Raw genomic sequence first — 21,794 nt, 5'->3', positions numbered from 1 at the left:
AGAAGCAGGACCAAGTAACACAATGTATGGTAGTTTTTATTTAACTCACATTTGTTTTTGTCTGCCCACAAAAATAATGTATGCATATGATAGAAAATTGGAACAATCAAAAACCTATAGGGAATTCCCTGATGGTCCAGTGGTTAGGACTCCGAGCTTCCACTGCAGGGACCCCGGCGTTTGATCCCTGGTTGGGGAACTATGATCCCACAAGCTGCACAGCGTGATCAAAATAAATAAATACATAAAATTCTTTTTAATTAAAAATAAGAAGAACTATAAAGAGGAAAATGAAAACCACAGTGACCCTCCAACCCAGAGAGAACTATCGTTAAACGGTTTAATTTAATGAGTCTGAAGGTGGTTGCCTGCTCAGAAGTCCATCCTGGAAGCATGTCTCTATGTGTATAACTGAGTCACTTTGCTGTGCAGCAGAGATCGGCACAGCGTAGTAAATCAACTATACTTCAATTAGAAAAATAGAATTAACAAAAAAGTCAATCCTGGTTAGATCTGTTTTGGGGCTGGTAATCCTCAGTCTTCTGTATTAAATTCCATTGAATACAGCCGATGTCAGTTGAGTGCAGGCTCTGTGGCAAACGGAAATACTGTAAGGGTAAGTCAGAAGATGCCAGACTGCCAACCAGGGGAATCCAATCTAGAGTTCAAATCAGCCCAGTAATTAATTTATTAGCAGCCACCTAAGGTGTTCATGCCGACTGAATTCTCAGATTTGTGCTGTTACATAACAGGCAACAGACCCAAAGGAAATGGGACACAGAGGGGGAGCTGTTTTGTTTCCTGATAGTTACTAAGTAGGACACCATACAGAGGAGGGAAAAAACCTCACAACGTCCCGTCCCGGGAAGGCAAGGGCTATTCTCACTAATTGGGGGAGAGTATGTGGGAAGCCTAAAGTTGAGCCAGGTGAAGTATCTCGTTGGTGAGGAATCTCTGCCTCACAGGCTTGTGTGTAACCACCATGCTCTTCCAATTGCCAGGGTGATTTTATTGGGAAAACCACACAGAGTTGGTATAAAATAAATCAAGCAGTACAGAACTATAAACAGTAGTAACCACAGTGTTTCAAGCACTTTCTATTTTTTTAAAATTTATTTTATTTTATTTTTTGAATGTGGGAAGCTGGGTTGCGATTCTTTTTTTTTAACCCCACGTTTGTTTATTTATTTATTTTTGGCTGTGTTGGGTTTTTGTTTCTGTGCGAGGGCTTTCTCTAGTTGTGGCAAGCGGGGGCCACTCTTCATCACGGTGTGCGGGCCTCTCACTACCGCGGCCTCTCTTGTTGCGGAGCACAGGCTCCAGACGCGCAGGCTCAGTAGTTGTGGCTCACGGGCCTAGTTGCTCCGTGGCATGTGGGATCTTCCCAGACCAGGGCTCGAACCGTGTCCCCTGCATTAGCAGGCAGATTCTCAACCACTGTGCCACCAGGGAAGCCCCAAGCAGTTTTTATTTTTAATTACAATTCTGATACATGAATGTATGTCTGTTGCAAAAATACAAACATGTCTACTGAGTGAAAGTGAAAGTTGCCTTCCTGTGTCTCTTCCCAACTCACTGTCCTCTCCTCAGGAAACATTGTTAAGCTTTGGTGCCTATCCCTTTATGGGTATATACTGTATATAGTTTGGAAGGTGAGGAATTTTAAAATTATAACTACAGAGACTGCTATTATTATGTGTTAAGTACTCAGTGCCCACCAAAAGCATAAAGGGAGTGAGAGGTAGCATCAGTCCTCAGCTTGGATGGAGAGAGGGTTAGGGAAATGCTGAAGCCAAGACCCCCTGACACTGGGGACAACAGGACAATCCCAGGAGCCAAGGATTGGGCACCGTCCCTGGGGAATGCTGCGCCCAGTGACTAAGTTACTGGCACAGCCTCCTTTCATGGGTGTTCTCCTCTCATAGGTCCTTGGGTCTGCATCTCAGGACCTACTTAAAACTGCAGAATTCCGACTTGGATTTTCTGTCCTGCCTTGGATTCTATTCAGCACTATTAAAAGCAAAGACTCAGCAGATGTGAACTGGAAATAAACATATGTATTTTCTAGAACTATCGAATCATAAGAAAACTGGAACGTCAAAGTACTCTCTGAACCAAGTCACTATTTTATTTGGTTAGAGTCCCTGCTTTTGGCATACATCTATTTATACCAGTTATAGAGGGTTTGAAAGCAGTGCTGGGAAATGAGGTGGGTGGATTCTCTCAAAGTTGAATCCCATTTTTTTCCTCAGTGAGTTTTCAACATTTTTATCATCTAGCATTCAACAAAAACTCTGGCAGCCGAGGATGTAAAACATAGATTATATTTTATATAGTTCATACAGCTAATCTACAAACAGAAAAATTTCCTCATGACTTACCTTGAAATCTTTATTTAAGGCCTAATATTAATCAGTTTGTCAGTGTGCCACTGCTACTATTGCACATTTTTGGTCAGAGTGCAGTGCAACTAAGCCATCCTGCTAGGAAAAAGATTTGCAGATTGCTGAATAGTGGAAGTTACACACATCTAATTTACAAGTCAGATTAGTGATCAGAGTCATACGAAGTTGATTTTATGGTTTTTAAGCTAGTTTTTCATTGAAGCAATGCCTATAACGGGGGGACAGGTGTGTTGTAACATTTGAATGCCATAAACTCTTGAATCTGGAATGAAAGGGATGTTCTTATAGATGTTCAGATCCTAAAACTCAAGGATTTTGAAATAAAATGCTCTGTCATTCATTTATTGTGCCATAATTGAACTGCCCTGCAGATTTTATTTTGGATCATTTGGTTAATATTTGGAAAACTTCCATTTTCAAATATAAGGCACTTTAGGAAAGACAAAAAAAAAAATAAATAAAAGCAAAGACTCTCCTTCAAATGCCCTTTTTCCCTTTTGGCAAATTCCTGTAAGCCTCACCTTCTCACTTTCCACATTGCTTGGCTGACACTTGCCTCTGGTCAATTACAGTGTGTGGTCCTTTCTGGCTGTCCCTTGCTATGTTGAACCTGCATCAGATCCTTTCCTCTCTCTGTTGTCTTGGACCTTTCTAAACTCTTCTCCTAAAAGAGGACTGTGAAGAAACCAGTGCCCTGAGAGTTGAGTGGGTGAGGTAGGCTGCACCATCTCCCTGAAGAAGCCAGGCTATGAACGGTGGGGTGCGGCTCAGAGAGTATTCATTCAGCATTTATTGGGGACAAGGGAGATTCCACAAGATTTAGATCATTCTATAAATACTTACTGAACTAGCTTATTTCCATTTCATAATGTATCATCGATACTATTCCATGTCGTTATGTACAGAGCTGCCTACTTATCATTAACAATATTATACTTTTCTCCTTACCATTCCTTGTGGTAGGGAGACTAATGCCTCCCCCACTCCCCGCCAAAAAAAGATGTTCATAGCCTAATTATTCCTGGAACCTGTTAATATGTTACCTTATATGGCATAAAGGGCTTTGCAGGTGTGATTCAGGTTAAGGACCTTGAGATGGGGAGATTATCAGAGATGATTGGGGTCAGCCCAGTGTAACCACATAGGACTTAACAGCGGAGAACTTTGGGACTTCCCTGGTGGTCCAGTGGTTAGGACTCTGAGCTTCCACTGCAGGGGGCACCAATTTGATCCATGGTTGGGGAACTAGGATCCTGCATGCCCTGCTGAGTGGCAAAAAAAAAAAAAAAGCAGACAACTTTCCTGACTGTGGTCAGAGGGAGATGTGACTACAGAAGTATGATCAGAGAGGTGCAGCATGCTGGTTTTGCAGATGAAGAAGGGACCATGAGTCAAGGAATGTAGGCAACTTCTAGAAGGTGGGAAAGGTAAGGACATGGAATCTCCCATAGTCTGCAGAAAGGAAAGCAGCCCTGCCTTAATTTTAAGCCCGGGAGACTTGTGTTGGGCTTCTGACTTACAGAACTATAGGATGATAAATTGTGTTGTTTGAAGCCATCAGGTTTGTGGTAATTTATAACAGCAGCAAGAAAAAAAGAAATAAACCCCATTTGTACTGTTCCAGAATCACACAGTTTTGGGCCTTGGTCCCCAGGAGCCTAGCTCAGTGTATGTATTTGCCTTTTCAATGTTGTCTTTACCTGTCGGTTAACCAGATCTGGCCACACAGCGCATTTTGGGTACTCTCCTGTGAGGGAGGGCTATCATCAGCTCAACAGCTGAGGGGGGAGGAGTTTTGCTGTAGCCTGGCTTGGTCAGGAGCCTTGGTCCTCCCCCTCCTACCACTGCCCCGACTGAGCTGGGTCAGCCCCAGTGACGTGGGCCCAGCTGGCCCTGACATTTCTGGACTATCTCTCTGACACCACGCACCCAGTGGGCCAAACCACTCCTGCTGTACCTGCTGTTGCCAGTGCTGAACAGGGAAGGAGAGTAAGAAGAGGAGCCCTCCAGTCCCCAGGACAAAGGTGCCCCAGAGCTTTGGCTTCTTTCTTCTTAGCCTGGCCCCAACCTATCTATCAGGCCTCAGTGTTCACAGCAGTCATTCAGGTTCTACAAACACTTACTATCACCTTGCCAAGTGCTGGGCACTGGGCTGGTCTAGGGAAATTATTTTCTCAAGGAGGAAACGTTTAAGATGTTTCACATGTTTACTTGTTATTTGTTTTTCTTCTGTGCATTTCCTGTTCATAGTCTTTCAGCCAAAGTCGCTGATGTAGCAGAGAAGGAGTTTATTTAAAGAAAATTGCAGGACTCCCCTGGTGGTGCTGGGGTTAAGAATCTGCCTGCCAATGCACGGAACACGGGTCGGGAAGATCCCACATGCTGCGGAGCAACTAAGGCCGTTCACCGCAACTACTGAGCCTGCGCTCTAGAGCCCACGAGCCACAACTACTGAACCTGCATATCACAACTACTGAAGTCCATGCTCTGCAACAGGAGAAGCTACCTCAATGAAAAGCCCGCACACCGCAGCAAAGAGTAGCCCCCACTCTATGCAACTAGAGAAATCCCACGGGCTACAATGAAGACCCAACACAGCCAAAAATTAATTAATTAACTAATTTTAAAAAATTAAGAATATTGCTAAACAAAATGTTATCAACTGCTAAGTAAAGGATACACAGAAGTTAATTTTATTATTCTCTCAACTTTTTGTAGGACTGAAAATTTTCAAAATAAAACACTAGGAGGAAGAGGGTACTGAGGACACAGAGGCCCACAAGTGTTCAGAAAGTGATTGCAGCCCAACCTGGATCTCTCCCGTTCTCTGACCACACTCCCAGGTCTGAGGACAATTGACACCGCTATCTGGAGCTTCTCAGACAACTTGGATGAGTCCACCTCTTCCAAAAGGATGGGTGACAAGAGCCAGCCTGCTCCTGAGCTAGCCTCAGCTCTTCTGTACAGTGACTTTCACCTCAGTGGAGATCAACTACCACGTTTCAGATAAAGCAGGAAAAGATATTGATTTTCATCTTGCCTCTCCAGGAATGAAAACCTCAGTTTATGAACAGAGAAAATCAGGTAGAGTATACACATGGTAGACACTAAGGTTGGTGACTATACATTTAGCACCATTTCTGAAAGGTGACTTCCTCTGAATTAATCCTGGATAATATGGGGGAACAGGACCAAGCATAGGAGGAAATATATTATAGGCACAGATGAGTTGGATCTGAAACCAAAAGACATCCTGGAACCATCGTCAGCATCAAATCAGGGTTAGGCAAATGTCGTCATCCACATTCTGCTTAGAGCATTTAAAGCTCATGATCAAAATTTACAAGGAACCAACTTTGATAGAGTTGAGTTCTGATCCGTGAACAATTTAATGGTCATGGTTGTAGTGTCAGCCATTCAGGTTTTATGCTAATCCATCTTTTTGAAAGTAAGCAGGAAAGTTGAACTTAATACTCCCAACTATTTAACATGAAAAAAAAAGATGCTGAAAAATGCAATAAACTGTCACTGTCACTGTTATTAATAGTCTCTTCCAACTTGTTTTCAGGCAGTCCTACTTGTAAAACAAATATAATTTAAATGTGAAAGGAAAATCTTCACTTTTGTCTGTTTATGTAATCTTATTCATTCAATTGTAATTCATTCAATTCTGTGTAACAGAAATATTTTAGAGCTTAGGTATAATTCAATGAAACCCTAAACTGCACTTTCCTAAGGTGAAAAAATTTTCCAGATATTATAAGTGATTTAAATGAATGAACATTGAGACTTCCCTGGTGATGTAGTGGATAAGTCTCGGCGCTCCCAATGCAGGAGGCCTGGGTTCGATCCCTAGTCAGGGAACTAGATCCCACATGCATGCTGCAACTAAGAATTTGCATGCCGCAACTAAGGAGCCCACCTGCCGCAATTAAGACCCAGCACAACCAAATAAATAAATATTTTTTAAAAATAAAATGAATGGACACTGAAATGAAGAAAGTAAATTTTTTTTTTTTTTCAGTACGCGGTCCTCTCCCGTTGCGGAGCACAGGCTCCAGACGCGCAGGCTCAGCGGCCATGGCTCATGGGCCCAGCCGCTCCGCGGCATGTGGGATCTTCCCTGACCGGGGCACGAACCCGTGTCCCCTGCATCGGCAGGCAGACTCTCAACCACTGCGCCACCAGGGATGCCCAAAAGTAAAATTTTTAATAAATAAAAAAACATTGAGACTAAATGCAGCACCCAACAATCTCTTTTTAAAAGTTTCACTTAACCAGGAGTTTCTTTATAGATGTGACAATTACAGATTAATCACAGAAATTGAATTACCTGATTATAGATTGAATATAGATTTGGAAAACAAAGTCTCAGCTTTTCTTTGTCTACATATGCACCTGTCCTATAATGTAAATAGAAGCATAGTTTTGGGAAACAATATCATTTTTGAGATTTTTATAACCAAATATTGTAATTCAACATAAAATAGTTTAAATAGTTAAAAAATAGTAGTTTTATATCCTTAGCCTATATTCCTCAAAGGTCATGTCTTTGTTCTAAATATCTGTGTCCCCCCCCACCAAAATTCATATGTTGAAATCCTATCCCCCAAGGTGATGGTATTAGGAGGAGAGGGCCTCTGGGAGGTGGTTATGTCATGAAGGTGGAGCCCTCATGAATCGGATCAGTACCCTTATGAAAGAAACCCCAGAGTTCCCTTGCCCGTCCTTCTTACCATGTGTTGATACAGTGAGAAGGCACCATCTGTGAACCAGAAAGTGGGTTCTCACTAGACACCAAATCTGCTGGCACCTTGATCTTGAACTTCTAGCCTCCCAGAACTGTGAGAAATAAGTTTCTGTTGTTTATAAGTTACCCAGTCTCTGGTATTTGGTTATAGTGGCTCAGATGGATTAAGACACATGTCGATAATTAATTTAAAATGCAAAGTCATATTTATTTAAATTAGGACGAATTTTCCTTTTGAAGAAGTGAGAACATGGTAAAAGATTTCTCAGTCCCCACAGGATGCAATGTTCTGTTACAAGATATTCAGCACATAATTAAGGATAAGATTTTTAAAGTAAATGTGAGAGAAAATAGCTATTTTATTTTTATATTATCCATCAACAGTGTTATGTTAATTTTGACATGGGTGCTGATAGGATAATATTGATTACCAGCAGTTGTGAAGGAAATATGGATAAAAGGAACTGGGTTTAACATAAATATCTCTTTTTCTGAGTCCTCAAAATTCAGAAACATTACAGAGAATCTTCACCTAAAAGTCCTTTTAAATAATTTTTAAAGGTAAATATAAGATTACCAGATCAAAATAAAGTTCTTTTGACTTTGTTTATGGCTCTTTGTTTATGGCTTTATTTTTTGACACTCAGAAGCTGGACATTTTTATGTAGGCAAAATTATCAGTCACCCTTCATGGCTTATGGTTTGGGATCATGGTTAGAAGGGCCTTCTCTACTCACTCCACATTTAAAAAGAAATTTTTACACTATTTTCTTTGTATATTTTTGAGGTTTAATTTTTTTTTTAATATTTAAAACTTTGCTCCATAAGAATTTACTTTGGTCTCCAGGTTCTGGTAACCACTCCATTCTCTTGCCTAAAGTGGTTACTACCAACTGTTACTAGTCCCAGGGTACTGTACTATTCCTTACGATTGCACTATATTTTTTCTATACATTTATAAATATCCTTTTATTAACATTCTATCTTAATAAATTTAATTTTATTAAAATTATCCAGGGCTTCCCTGGTGGCGCAGTGGTTGAGAGTCCGCCTGCCGATGCAGGAGACACGGGTTCGTGCCCTGGTCCGGGAAGATCCCACATGCCGCGGAGCAACTAAGCCCGTGAGCCATGGCCGCTGAGCCTGTGCGTCCGGAGCCTGTGCTCCGCAACGGGAGAGGCCACAACAGTGAGAGGCCCGCATACCGCAAAAAATAAAAATAAAAAAAATAAAATTATCCAATTTCAGTGTCCTATTTTTCCCTGAAGAAACCCTGACTTATGTGTGATGTTTTGAAAAGACTAATAAAATATATAGACTCTGGGAAGAAGAAAAAAGGAGGGGATAATGTATAAATAATGTTAGAAGTTAAAAGGGGGACAGAGTACAGGTATAGCATGGATTTGAAAGATACTCTTGTACTATGAATGACTTTATGCCAATAAATTTGAAAACTTACAAGGAATGGACAAATTCCTAGAAGATATATAATTGAACAAAACAGCTTCAAGAAGAAATTGAAAACCAGAATTGACTGACAACCATTAAAGAAACTGAAATAATGGATTAAAAGTCTCTCCATAAAAGTGGAAGAGTCCTTAGGTGTTTTATTCAGCAAATGTAAACATTCCTTTTTTAAATATTCAGTTAGTTAGTTGCGTGGGGTCTTAGTTGTGGCAAACGGGCTCAGTTGCAGCTCGCTGGCTCCTTAAGAGTGGCATGCAGGCTCCTTAGTTGTGGCATGTGAACTCTCAGTTGTGGCATGCATGTGGGATCTAGTTCCCTGAGCAGGGATTGAACCCAGGCCCCCTGCATTGGGAGCACAGAGTCTTACCCACTGTGCCACCAAGGAAGTCCCAACCTCTGTAATGTATCTTTTTTTTAAACTGAACTATAGTTGATTTATAATGTTGTGTTAATTTCTTCTAAACAGCAAAGTGATTCAGTTATATATATATATATATATATATACACATTTTTTAATATTCTTTTCCATTATGGTTTATCACAGGATACTACATATAGTTCCCTGTGCTATACAGTTCTAATATATCTTTTATCTGATCCGAAAGTCCTGTTAAGCTGTCTGTACTTCTTATTCTATTATGGGAAGGTCTAAGAGTCCATGGGTAGCATTGCCTCATTCACTGCCTATGCCTCAAGGTTAGCACAGGTTTGGCTTAAACTTAGCACAAACTATGGCAGAAAGCTAGAAAATCGAAAGGATCAGTAGACATACAAGACTTCAAAAGTGGAGGGGACTTTTACAAAAGGCTCTAGGTACCAAGTGAAACTTCAAACAGCCAAGAGAGGGCTGTAATCTTGCAGACTACCCCTAGTCCACCTGCTCTGGTACTAGTTGGTACAAGGAAGTACCATTTTGAAGTGCCTTCAAAATGAAGTTCTGCATACAGCAAGTGAATCTCCCCCAACACCTGGTCTCTATAACAACCCAATAAATCACTTCTGGAACCCTGAAAGTCACCATTTGGCCCTTTAAAAAAAATTAATTTCTTAATTTATTTTTATTTTTGGCTGTGTTGGGTCTTCTTTGCTGCACACAGGCTTTCTCTAGTTGCAGCGAGTGGGGGCTACTCTTCGTTGCAGTGCCGCAGGCTTCTCACTGCAGTGGCTTCTCTTGTTGCAGAGCATAGGCTCTAGGCACGCAGGCTTCAGTAGCTGTAGCACATGGGCACAGTAGTTGTGGCTCACAGGCTCTAAAGCGCAGGCTCAGTAGTTGTAGCACACAGGCTTAAGTTGCTCCGTGGCATGTGGGATCTTCCCAGACCAGGGCTCGAACCCGTGTCTCCTACATTGGCAGACAGATTCTTAACCACTGTGCCACCAGGGAAGCCCACCATTTGGCCCTTTTGATAATAATACCAGGGTAAATGATTAGGGAGTTATTGAGAGAAACAGCTGAATAGCATTACCAAAAAGGCCTGGGGCTTCTCTGGTGGCGCAGTGGTTGAGAGTCCGCCTGCCAATGCAGGGGACACGGGTTCGTGCCCGGTCAGGGAAGACCCCACATGCCGTGGAGCGGCTGGGCCCGTGAGCCATGGCCGCTGAGCCTGCGCGTCCGGAGCCTGTGCTCCGCAACAGGAGAGGCCACAACAGTGAGAGGCCCGCGTACCGCCAAAAAACAAAAAACAAAACAAAAAGGCCTGAACCCAATTAGATATTTGAAAATAATTTCAATAACTTTCAAGCTATTTAAATTTTTTCCCTCACCCATATGGTTCTACCTACAGCAAAACTTTTTTTTTTTTTTTTTTTTTTTTTGCGGTACGCGGGCCTCTCACTGTTGTGGCCTCTCCCGTTGCGGAGCTCAGGCTCCAGACGCGCAGGCTCAGCGGCCATTGCTCACGGGCCCAGGCTCTCCGCGGCATGTGGGATCTTCCCGGACCGGGGCACGAACTCGTGTGCCCTGCATCGGCAGGCAGATTCTCAACCACTGCGCCGCCAGGGAAGCCCAGAGCAAAACTTTTGAAAAGAATATTTTTCTTTAGAGGCACCAAGAATCATGGCCTTATAACCATGACAATAGGGCCCTAACTTGCATTTTTAATGTAGAGAATTAGCTTCATTTTAAATTTTATTCAGAAGTTCTGTAAAGCCTGTGTGCTTCAGCTGAACACAGGGTGTGGGCACAGAACCCAGAATTGCAGAGGGGCTAGATGAGGTGCAGATGGGTCTCAGGTTTTGCCACCAGCAGTCCTGAGGTGCTTGTTTTTGTTGTTTCCTTTTCTTTTTAGTCCTGAGCTTCTAAACCAGTTTTCCATTTACAGCAGCCAAGAAGATATGGGATTATCTGTGTAACTCATGCAAAAGTGTTTTTACCTCGAAGATCTGGCTTCTATATTCACAGGGGTCCCTCGTCAGTAGGAGTGCTTAGTAGACTCAAGCTCAAGCAGGCTCAAGGACACAGTGAAGGTCAAGCATCACCAGGTGGACCTTAAGGATCCACAAGCACCCTGCCCTGAAGCACTGAGAACTTGGCTGCTCAGTAATTGCGTCAAGATCCACCCAGGGATTTTCTATCCAATTTAATGGAGCAAAGCTTAGAGATTGAAGAGAACAGAACCTCACAAAATTCCTATTAAGGGTGTAGAAAACAGGGATCCTCTTTTTAAATATCTGCTCCCAAATAGCGATCCTAATAAACTGTACTCACGACCATGGATGGATAAAAATGCACTTTACTTCTCTTGCCCTTTCAAGAGTTTTCTTTCTCATGAGTTTGTCTTCTGACATTTCTACCAGGATGCAGTGGTTGGGATGCTGGCCCTTTAACAGGGGAGCAGGGGAGGGGCTGGGAATCTTAAAGCCAGGGGCAGCGAGCCTGCCTGGCCCAGGCCGCCATGGCTAAGCTAAGCAGGAAGGACAGCCACAGTCCTGGGGTGGGTGTTGCCACCCAGGCAGCTGTGAGCCCCCTCCCCGTGCAGAGACCGAGGCTGGTGGTGACTGTGTAGAAGTACTTCCCCTCCAATTCCTAGCCCTGCTTCTACTTTCTGTCCTTTTGCAGGACAGCTCCCTAGAGCTGGGCTAGTGAGGTCAGAGGGTGGAGATTTAGGGCAGTCTGAGAGCCTAGGGTCCTGCTCCTTCAGATCTGGGTCAAAACTTTTCTGACAACCTTGCTTGGGGGTGACCTTGGCTGTTTGGGTGCCACACCATCCTTACCCAGGACAGGGTCTCTGGGTCTCTTCCTTTTTCCAGGCTTACCTTCCAGAGGCTGACAATGCTCTCTCACCAGAGGAAACAGTCATGGAGCAAGTCTGCCAGCCCGAAGAGATGAAATGCCTTCAAGGTAGTATCACCAAGTGGTCTGTGGGATCTGATAAAAGACCCGGGAGTGCGGCAGTTTGATGGTCTGGTTCAGTGGATAGACATGGGTTTGGATGTCCAGAATTGCTGGGAGTGATTCCCAGCAACATCATGACGGTGACTGAGATAACTTTTACAGGCCCTGTATTTTCCTCACCTTCAGAGAAAAATGATCAATACCGGACTTGTGTGGTTGTTGTGAGAATTGAACGAACAGATAGGTATAAAATCCCTGGCACGCTAAGGTTAAATTGTCATGAGTCAGGGCAGCTGGAACTTGGTTGATTAAAGAGGCACAGAAAGGGCTGTCAGAGGGGGTGAGCAGGTAGAGAAGCCTGTGGTGGGACTAATGAGGCAATGGAAGAGGGGATGAAGAAAGTGAAAGTGATTGGCACCTGCCAGGTTCTGTTTGCTCTAGTGGGGATGGTTAGAGGCGCCCTGGGGTAGTGAGGCTGAGTTAAACTCATAGAACAAGAGAAGATGTTTGAAGATGGTGCTGGAGATGGCTTGTGAACAGAAGTGCTACAGAGAAGCATCCTCTCTAGACCAGACCCTTCACAGCTGAACCCCTGTCTACTTCCTCCTCAGGCACCCACTTAAACCAAAGCCCAGGCAAGTCCTATGACCCCTTGGCTCTTAAGGACGTGCTGGTGTGTGCCTCCCAGTTGGAGGAAGAGGAACAAAATGAAGAAGAGAGGGAGGAGGAGCTGGACCCAGATTTAGCCCCTGACCTGGAGGAGGAGGAGGAGCAGGAAGAGGAGGAGGAAGAGAATGATCTCGGGGATCCAGCTGTCCTCAGTGCTGTCCGTAACATCCAGGTACCATAGCAGGAGGATGTGGGGGAGGGTTGTCCTGAACTGTCTGCATCTCACAGGCTTTTGCTACACATCTCTCTCCTCTTCTTCACCCCTTTCTAGGTGGGCTAACACTTTCTATTTCAGGCTTGAACCCCAGTAAAGACTCTCTCCTTCCTTCCCTCTTTTCTTCTGTCTCCTACTTCGTTTCTGATGCAGCCCTCACCTGAATCCAGGTCCTAGCAGGGCTGTGCATCACCTAGACATGCTGGCCCTGCTCCTGGTGGTGAAAGTGAGTCATCTTTGACCCTGGGCCCCTGTGTCTTCCCAGTCCATCCCTGGTCTTTATTCCCTTGGATTCCCCCAGCAGGTGGAGAGACACAAAGAAGTCCCACGTAGAAATGAAGTTACTCAGACCCTGCTTCAGCTTAACTCCTAAGATGCCAGTCTGGCTTCCCTTCAGTGGAAGAAGAGGGGTCTTGATTGTATTGACTTTGAAAATTGAGGGAGGGCCAGGCTGCCACTGTCCTGGGTATTGGAAATGGTTGGACCTGCTGCTCCCCTCCCCCCATTAACACAGGTGAATGTAGATGATGCCACAGGGGCTCATTTCAGCCTGGGGTTTCCTCCCTCTCATTCCAGAAAGGTCTTCTCAGCTCCCCTGGAATCAAGGCCCCCGGTGTGCTGGGGATGTCGCCTGCTTCCTTGCACTTTCTGTGGCAGGTGAGTCACTCCCGTCTCCATCCTGTGAGAAATAGGCTGGGTGTTGAGAAGCAGCATGCCGCCTGTCCCTTATTTCCATTACGTTCACTGTGCCCTTGACCTTGCTCTGGAGATGCAGCGACCAAAGTGAAGTGTGGGTAGGAAGGGGGAAACGCCCCTTATGCGGGGTAGCTTGGTAAACAACAGTGGTGGTACTGGGACAACTGGCCTTCCTATGAAAAGGACAAACTATTCCATCTTACAGAATATAAGCAGCACTGAGCCTAGTGCTAGAAAGAGCATATGGTCTGGGGTAGAGCAATTGCCAGAAATCCAGCAGGGAGAAGAGAAGGGAATTGCAGACTAAGGGGGGCTTCAGAGGTGTCTGAAAAGAGCTAAGCACGGCCCCAGTGGCTAAAGACAAGATCTGAGTGAACGCTCAGAGAAGAAAGGGCAGGGAGTTGACTCGCACACAGTGGGGAAAGCACAGGCCTCCACCTTGTCAGGGTCCATGGAGTTGCCCCCTAGGAGGTGACAAACCTGTTGGAAACAAGAACGGGATCCACAGTCTGGTGTCCTCACAACTGGCTCGAGGGGCCCCAAGATGGCAAAATTTTGAGTAAGGTTCTTGAAGGAAAAGGCAGGTGAGACCATAGAGGCAGAAAGGCAATCAACAACAAAAGCAGGATTCTGTTGGTGGAGATGCTCTTCTCCCAGACCCTGAAATTCCTCTCCCAGACCCTGGACTACCTGGCACCACTTCCTTTCCGGCCTGCCTTTCCCAGCACCAGCACTGCAGCCCTGCACTTCGGACCTCAACTGCCCTCGCCAGACCCATCTGTCCTCTGCAGCCCGTCGACCTCGTGGCCCCTTAGGCTCAGGTACTGGTTCGGAGGGTCTAGGAAAGGCTCAGCTCTTCTCCAGAAGTCTCAGGAGGCATGGCTGCCCCTCTACCAACTGCCACAGAGAATACTTAGAGAAACTCACTAAGAGAAGGATGTGGTAGAGTGCAATTCCTTCCCCTCACAGGTAAGGAAATGGAGGCCCAGGGACTATCTGAGGTCAGCCAGCATGGCAGAACTGAGAGTGGGACTCAGAAGTCCTGACAACCAGGCCAAATGGTTTTATATTGTGTCTGGATTTCCTGCAGCCAAGTTTCAGGGAAAACCATATCCTGGAGGGGAGGTAAGTCCTGCCGAGCTAGGATAGTGATGCTTCATGTGGCTGATGCCTGGGCAGGGTCATAAGCAGGTAGGGTCCCTTAGATGTCTGGCTGAGGTTCCCAGAGGCTAAAGGAATGGGGGCGGGGGGCTGAGAGCTTGCTCCCACCCAGCCCAAGTTTCCTTCTACGTCTTCCCAGTCATCTGACCCAGCTCCACCCTCAGCACCAGCGGATCTTGAAGCAACAGCAGCAGCATGGTGGACCACCAAGGTAAAACCGAGAGGAGAAGCAGGATTCAGGGGAACCCCCTGCATGCTGGGGTTTCCCTTGTGACAGAGCACCTCCCCCAAAGCCCCACCAGTTAAGCCTCTCACACCCCGGCCCACCTCTGCACTCTGCTGTCCTCCCCCGACATCCCGCTCCGAGCTCTCCACTCCTTGGGGGAGTTCTCTGTGGCAGGGGTGGGTAGGTCTAAAGGGACACTCCTCCTGGCTTGAAGTCCCCCAGCCAAGAAGCCTTGGTCTCAGCAGCCAGACCCCTATGCTAACCTCATGACCCGAAAAGAGAAGGACTGGGTGGTAAAAGTGCAGATGGTTCAGTTGCAGAGTGAGAACCCCCGCCTGGATGACTATTACTACCAGGTGAGCCCCAGGGCCTTTGCCCAGCCTCTGACCTTGGTGTCAAATGGGCCTGACTCCGTGGGTCCTCTGAGATTCTCCCTTCCCCTCACCGTGGCCACGTCCCTTCAGGTGGGAGGAACGATTGCTAAAGGATGGGGGTCATATTTCTACACTTGACGTCCAAACTCCTTCCCCTTCTTCTCCTAAATTTCAGCCACATGGGATTAGTTATGATACCCCAAACACACTCTGAAGTTTCTGTCTCCGTCCTTTGCCAAGAATTTCTCCTATTCAGCCAGCAAATGAGGACTCTCTCATCTTTGTACACTTTGGTTTCTCTCAGAAATGACTTGTTATAAACATTCATCTACTTACTTTTTACTTTTTAAGATCTAAAACACAGGGAACTTTTATAAGTAATGGGATTCAATTTCTTGAATTGAACAAATGCTGGCAGACTTTTGGACTCCTTTCTGTCAGCCTCCTGTCTGCCCTTTGTCCATGAGTTTTGGGTTGTTTAAGTTGTATTTCAATTTCTCCTCAACCTCCATGAGACCCCTATTGAGGTTACCACCTTTATCTCCTTCCTATTGACATTACCTTCTTCCTTTCTTCCCACCAGCTTCAAAACCCTCTGCCTTCTGCCAGGATTGCTTGAATGTGATCATCTTCCACAGTTGACTTTTAGACATTGCTCCTCAATGAAGGAGCTGTATTTAAATCCTTGTTTGTCTCTCAGTCAGTGGCTTTATTTTAGTTCTGGGTTTCACAGTCTTCCTTAAAATATTAGAGCTGCTGCACAAATCCTCACAAGCCTAGAACTGGCCTAGAGGCCAATTGAAATAGTGTTCTCTCTGTACTTCACGCTGCTGATTGGTCTTTGTACCATCAGATAACTCTGATTTTGGAGAGCACAGGTAGGATCACCAAATTAAAATGGGGAGGGGGAAGGATAGCAGTGTCCCATGTGTAACCTGGGATAAATATTGCAGGAAGTTTGCAGACCCTGGGACACATTTGCTTGCTGGCTCTCTGCTTTGCTCTCTGCTTTGCTCTCTGCCTTTCCATCAGATCTGGTGGTGGTACTAGCTCTTCAAGTCCTTAGGATGGGGACCCTAAAACAGGTGGCATGAGGCCTAGGGTGCTTTAAGATGCATTATAGTGGTGACTATAAGGCCCTAAGGTGCCAGGAGCATTTCTGGAATGAATGCTGTAGGCAAGGGTATATTAAGAGGTTGCATTGCAGAGCCCTAACTCTAAGTTCAGCCAATGAGTATACATTTGACTAATCCATGGACTCTCAGGAATATTATCAGAAACTAGAGAAGAAGCAGGCAGATGAAGAGCTGCTTGGGCGAAGGAGCAGGTTTGAGTCCTTCAAGCTGGTCACGCCTTACATTCAGAAGGCGGAGGCTTATGAGTCAGGTAGGACCGGGGCTGACCTGCTGGGTTGGGGTGGACATCCGGGTAGACACAGGTGGAAAGCAGAGGGGCACGTGCCCGGCTGACTTCTTCCATGCAGTGGTTCGAATCGAGGGTTCCCTTGGCCAGGTAGCTGTATCAACGTGTTTTAGCCCTCGCCGAGCTATTGATGCTGTGCCCCATGGAACTCAAGAGCAGGTAGGAGCATTATCTTCCTACTGCCTTTTTCTCTCCCCTGTTTTGGAGAAAGGTCTGGAACACTCTCATGCTTGAGTTCAGGTTGTGACTTAAGAGTGAGGAACAAGAGTGATCGGGCTTTGTGGGTCTAGCCTTTCCAGATCACGTTCTAGCTCACCTAGGCTTGGGCTGCTGCTGTGGAGGTGTGGCTGACAGCCAGGGACTCTTTGTCTAGGAGACAGGAGCTGCAAGCAGTCAGAGGCTTCAGGTGTTGTACCGGATTGAGAAGGTGAGACATCAGCCTTAGCAGTGAATTCCTTACCTCCCTTGAGAACAGGATATACTCACATTGACCCCTTCTTCCTCCCTCCCCACCCTCACATTCCCAGCTGTTCCTTCAGTTACTAGAGATAGAGGAGGGCCAGAAGGATGGGCCCGCACAGCCCTGTGAGCAGCAGAGCAGCCAGCTTGAGAAGCTCTTCCAGGCCTTAAAGACCCAGGAACAGAATAATGTGGAGTGAGTGTGTGTGTGTGTGTGTGGGGGGGGGTCACACCTCAGCCCAGGAAGGGATGGCTCAGCAAAGACAGTGGCTTAGCTTCTGCCTCTCCTTTCTGGCCTGTGGCCCTTTGCTCTATGCAGATCCCTGCAATGCTCTCCTATGTCACCTGTAGGGAGGCAGCGGATGGCTTCCTGCAGGTGCTCTCCGTGAGGAAGGGAAAAGCCCTAGTGGCCCGGCTGCTCCCCTTGCTGCCCCGAGATCGAACTGTCAGCCTTCTTCTGGCCATCACCCGCCATCTGCCCCTCCTTGTCAAGAGGGATGTGGCTGATCAGGTACTGTGGCACTGAGTGGAGGAGAGGATGGTTTTGTGGATGAGTTAGGAATGTTTGTTCCTCCTCCTCTTCCCCTTCCTCCTCCTCCTCCTCCTCCTCCTTCCGATCCCCACCCCCAGAGAAGCCAGAGAAGGTGCTGGGCAGTGAGGAGTGTTGACTCTACTACCCTCAGGTGAGGGGGTTACAGAACAAACTGCCACAGGAACAGCTGATCATCTTCAGGCAAATGAAGAAAGGAAAACCCATGGGCCTATGGTTACACAGGTGTGAATGTGCTCTGGAGGTTGAGAAGCTCAGGACTCCCTGATAAGTGGTGAACCCCATAGCTACTTTGCTTAGGGAAGGCATCCTAAACAAGTGGGTATTGAAGGACCAGTGTTAGGGATGGAGACACCTGAGTGGTGATAGGCCTGGTAGGTCTGACCTGACCAGAAGGGGGCAGAGGCAGGTGAGCAAGGAAAGAGACCGGAGGTGAGGTTGCCGAGGAGTCAGAGAGAGGCCCTTACTGACCTTCTTGCAGGCCCTGCAAATGTTATTCGAACCACTGGGAAAATGTATCAGCCACTTGACCTTCCATGAACTCCTCCAAGGGCTTCAGGGACTCATGCTGCAACCACCTGACTCCTCAGAGCGGCCAGTCACTGTGGTGCTGCAGAATCAGGTAACACGCGTGGGAGGTTTTTGTCTTTCCACAGGTGGCTCCAGGTGCTACCTGGAACGGACCCAGGGTGGGGCTGCTTTTTTAACAAGCTCCCTGATGGTGGTGCTGCTATCACCTCTAGATCACAAGTCACCAAACATTTTTGATAGTGAATCCCTTTTACCAAAAAATGCTGAACTATACCACCTGTGTGTGTTTTTAAATCATATACATGGAACACTATACTTACCTTAGGTACATAATAAATACAAGATGAGACTCTAGATGTGAAAGATCTCATATCTTCTAATAACCTACTGGATTATATTGTGAACCCCTCTGAAGATCTTTGCCTAAAGCAATGCCTCTTAAAATGGGCTCCACAGCCTACCCGCGTCAGATTCCTGGGTCTGTTCCTGATCTACGGTCTCTGATTCCGGGGGCGGAGCCCACAAGTGTGCATTTAATCAACTCCTCAGAGGAATCTTTTGGAATATTCAGAGCAGTGGTTTCCTTGGAAAGGGCTCAGAGTTCTTGGCCAGCCAGTATAAAACTTGATGGGTTTATGGGTGTTGGACTCCATTTGTACCTGTGAACTTGCCCTTTTAGTTGGGAAATAGCAGAGCCAGGGAAGCACTGAATGCCTAGGGTAAACTCATCTTACTCTGGATACTTTATCACTTGCAGTTTGGAATATCTTTGCTCTATGCCCTGTTGAGTCATGGGGAACAGCTGATATCCCTGGATTCTTCCCTAGAGGAACCCAACAGTGACCACACAGCTTGGTAAGATCATAAAAGCCTTGTAAATACTATTTCAGTACCCCTGGGATGTATAGGCTGAGCCAGATGAGATGTTTCCTGAGTGGTTTATTCAAGCACCAGGGAGGAGGTTGGACAGAGGAACAGAGTTGTAGCTGTTCTGCCCTTTTTTTTTTTTTTCTGTAGTGCCCTAGAGTGTTGTCCCCCATGGAAGGCAGTGTAAGATAGACTCTAAAGCTTGTCCCTTTAATTTCTCACAGACCTAGGTGTGAATTCTCCTTCTGTCACTTATCAGGAACATAACATTGGGGCACATTATTTTACTTTCCTTAGCCTGTTTCCTCATCTATAAACTAGGGATCTAAGGATAAGGGTACTAACCAATTAGTAGATCTAAAGATTAAATGAGATGGAAGATGTGTAAAGCATTAAACATTGCCTGGCACATACCAAATGTGCAAATGTTCTCTCTTAGTTGCTGGAGGTACAGAGGGTGATAGTGGTGGTAGAAAGATAATAAGAAACCTGGACCCTGAGCCTATTTCCTGCATGCATACAAAGATGCTGATGTATTACTTCTGTGCCCTCCAGGACAGACATGGTAGTTCTCACTGCCTGGGAGATAGCTCAAATGCCCACAGCCTCTCTGGCAGAACCCCTGGCCTTCCCCAGCAACCTTCTTCCTCTGTTCTGTCACCACGTGGACAAACAATTGGTACAGCAGCTGGAGGCTAGGATGGAGTAAGTGACTGTGGAAACAAGGTCATAGCCCCCTGTTCAAGCCCAGACTAGGTTCTGTCACTTCTCTACTACTTTTAAACCAAGAGTAAAGAGGATAACTTGCTTTTAGAAGTATTTCTAGACATTGGTACTTACTGAGTAACCAGTCTGCTCCAAGTTAGGGTCGTGGGGCCTGTTTCTTCAGCCAAACCCTTCCATTTATTCCCAGGAACTTTGATTATTTATCATGCTAAGCTATCTGAGGGTAAGAACTAGTTTGAGAAGATGAACTGTTCATTAAAGAAGTATTTGAGGGACAACTCAAATGTAAATAAGATGTAAACACAAACAACATGTAGGTCATCTCTCAGAACTTACCATCTGCTGGAAAGAGACATATTAATCACATCACACAATATTTTAAAGGGAAGTTGTTTGGAGTTAACACCTCTTCTCTTTGTAGGTTTGCCTTGATCTACTGATCAGGTTGTTCCGGAATACGTATATGTGGGAAGAGTTTAATGATCAGACGCTAGTTGTGTATGGGTTTTGCCTAAAGCGATCCAGAGTCTGAAGACAGTTGTATGCCTTGATATATTGGTGAACCCTGCCCAAAACCTTTTCTTGTGCTTCAAAAACTATGAACTATGTGCCTAAAAAGGCATGGCAAAATGAGGTATAATTAAAAAGATAACAGAATGAAGTGTGGCAGTTTGTTTGTAAGTTAAGAAAACGGCTTTCATTATACGTCCTATGTGTGAAGCTTCAAGTGTCCTTAATGTAAGGGACAAGTCCTTGTTATGTCTAATAGGCTGACCTTGGAAACTGTTCCACTGTTGCCGTTTTTTATAAGTAGCCCTAGCTGAGCTAAGAGTGTTTTATATAAATATCTCCTTTGAGATATGGGATGTTTGGTTTACTTTGACAAACAAGGTCATGTACTCATCAAAAAACATGAGTCCCTTTTATGAACCAGGTACCATTTTAGGTGGTTGAGAAGCAGTGGTGACCAAGGAAAAGCCCCTGCTCTTCTGAAGCTTACATTCTGATTGGACAGGAACTGACAGAAGACATCAAATAGTGTTAAATACCATGGTGAAAACAAAATTGGGGGATGAGTGACTGGAGTGGAATGGAAGGCCTGTCAGTAGAGGTTACAATGAAGCTGGAATCAATGACAAGTATTCCATGCAGAGGCACTAGTGAGCACAAAGCCCCCAAAGTGAGAATGAACTTGGTGTGTTTCAGGAAAAGAAAGGAGGACAGTGTGGCTGAAGTATACAGGTAAGGGGGGTAGGGTGATAAGGTGGGAGAGAGGTAAGCAGATTACACATCTGTAAGCCATGATTATTTTTAAAAGTCTGGATTTTTAACTGCTGGGAAGTCAGAATTTTAAATAGGGAAGTGACATGACGTGATTTTGTTTTGAAAAGATCACTCTGACTGCTGATTGTTAGGGGAACAGGATAGAAAGCAGAGAAAAAAATGTTCAGAAGTTTTTTTTCCAAAGCTGGGGCAAGAATTGAAGAGCTTTAGGGACAGAAAGAGAAGAAGTTTGGAAAAGGTTTTGGAAGTAAGAGTTGACAGACATTGCTGATGGGCTGGATAAGGGTGGTGGTGAAGAATCCAGCATGACTCCCAGGCAGAGTGAATGGTGGGTGCCCTAGACTAACGTGGGGAAAACATGAGGAAAAATGCATTGGGAAGGGTTATAATCAACATTTTAGACACTTTAATATGTCCTGTTAGAAATCCAAGTAGATATATCAAGTAGGTAAAGAGCAGTCTGGAGGTGAAGGAAAAGGTCAGGGATAAAGACACAAAAGTGGGAGTATCAGCACACAGATGTATTACAAGTTAGGAGTGAGGAAGAGATGATGTAGGAAGAAAAGCCAACATAGGTGACTGAGGAGGAGTTATCTGAAAAAAATAGGTTGAAAATTACGGAAGTGGTGCTACCAAAGTTGGAAAGAAAGTACTTTAAG

General features: G+C 45.3%; 1 protein-coding gene across 1 annotated transcript; it reads left to right on the top strand.

Moving 5' to 3' along the window:
- Window positions 1–5,379: 5,379 nt before the first annotated feature.
- Window positions 5,380–20,291, top strand: PATL2 (PAT1 homolog 2). Its single transcript, XM_059059447.2, is given in 17 exon segments — window positions 5,380–5,497; window positions 5,500–5,517; window positions 11,872–11,962; window positions 12,568–12,797; window positions 13,416–13,496; window positions 14,214–14,356; window positions 14,836–14,907; window positions 15,137–15,278; window positions 16,562–16,682; window positions 16,780–16,877; window positions 17,092–17,145; window positions 17,246–17,373; window positions 17,529–17,688; window positions 18,209–18,349; window positions 19,016–19,113; window positions 19,681–19,830; window positions 20,273–20,291. Coding segments are annotated over 17 exon segments (1,788 nt in total). The 5' UTR covers window positions 5,380–5,455.
- The last annotated feature ends 1,503 nt before the right edge of the window (window positions 20,292–21,794 follow it).

This window comes from Kogia breviceps, chromosome 3 (genome assembly GCF_026419965.1).
Source record: "Kogia breviceps isolate mKogBre1 chromosome 3, mKogBre1 haplotype 1, whole genome shotgun sequence".
In the NCBI taxonomy this organism is placed as follows: Eukaryota; Metazoa; Chordata; class Mammalia; order Artiodactyla; family Physeteridae; genus Kogia; species Kogia breviceps.
The sequence above is the reverse complement of the archived record's forward strand: the minus strand, read 5'-3'. Positions and strand labels throughout refer to the sequence as shown.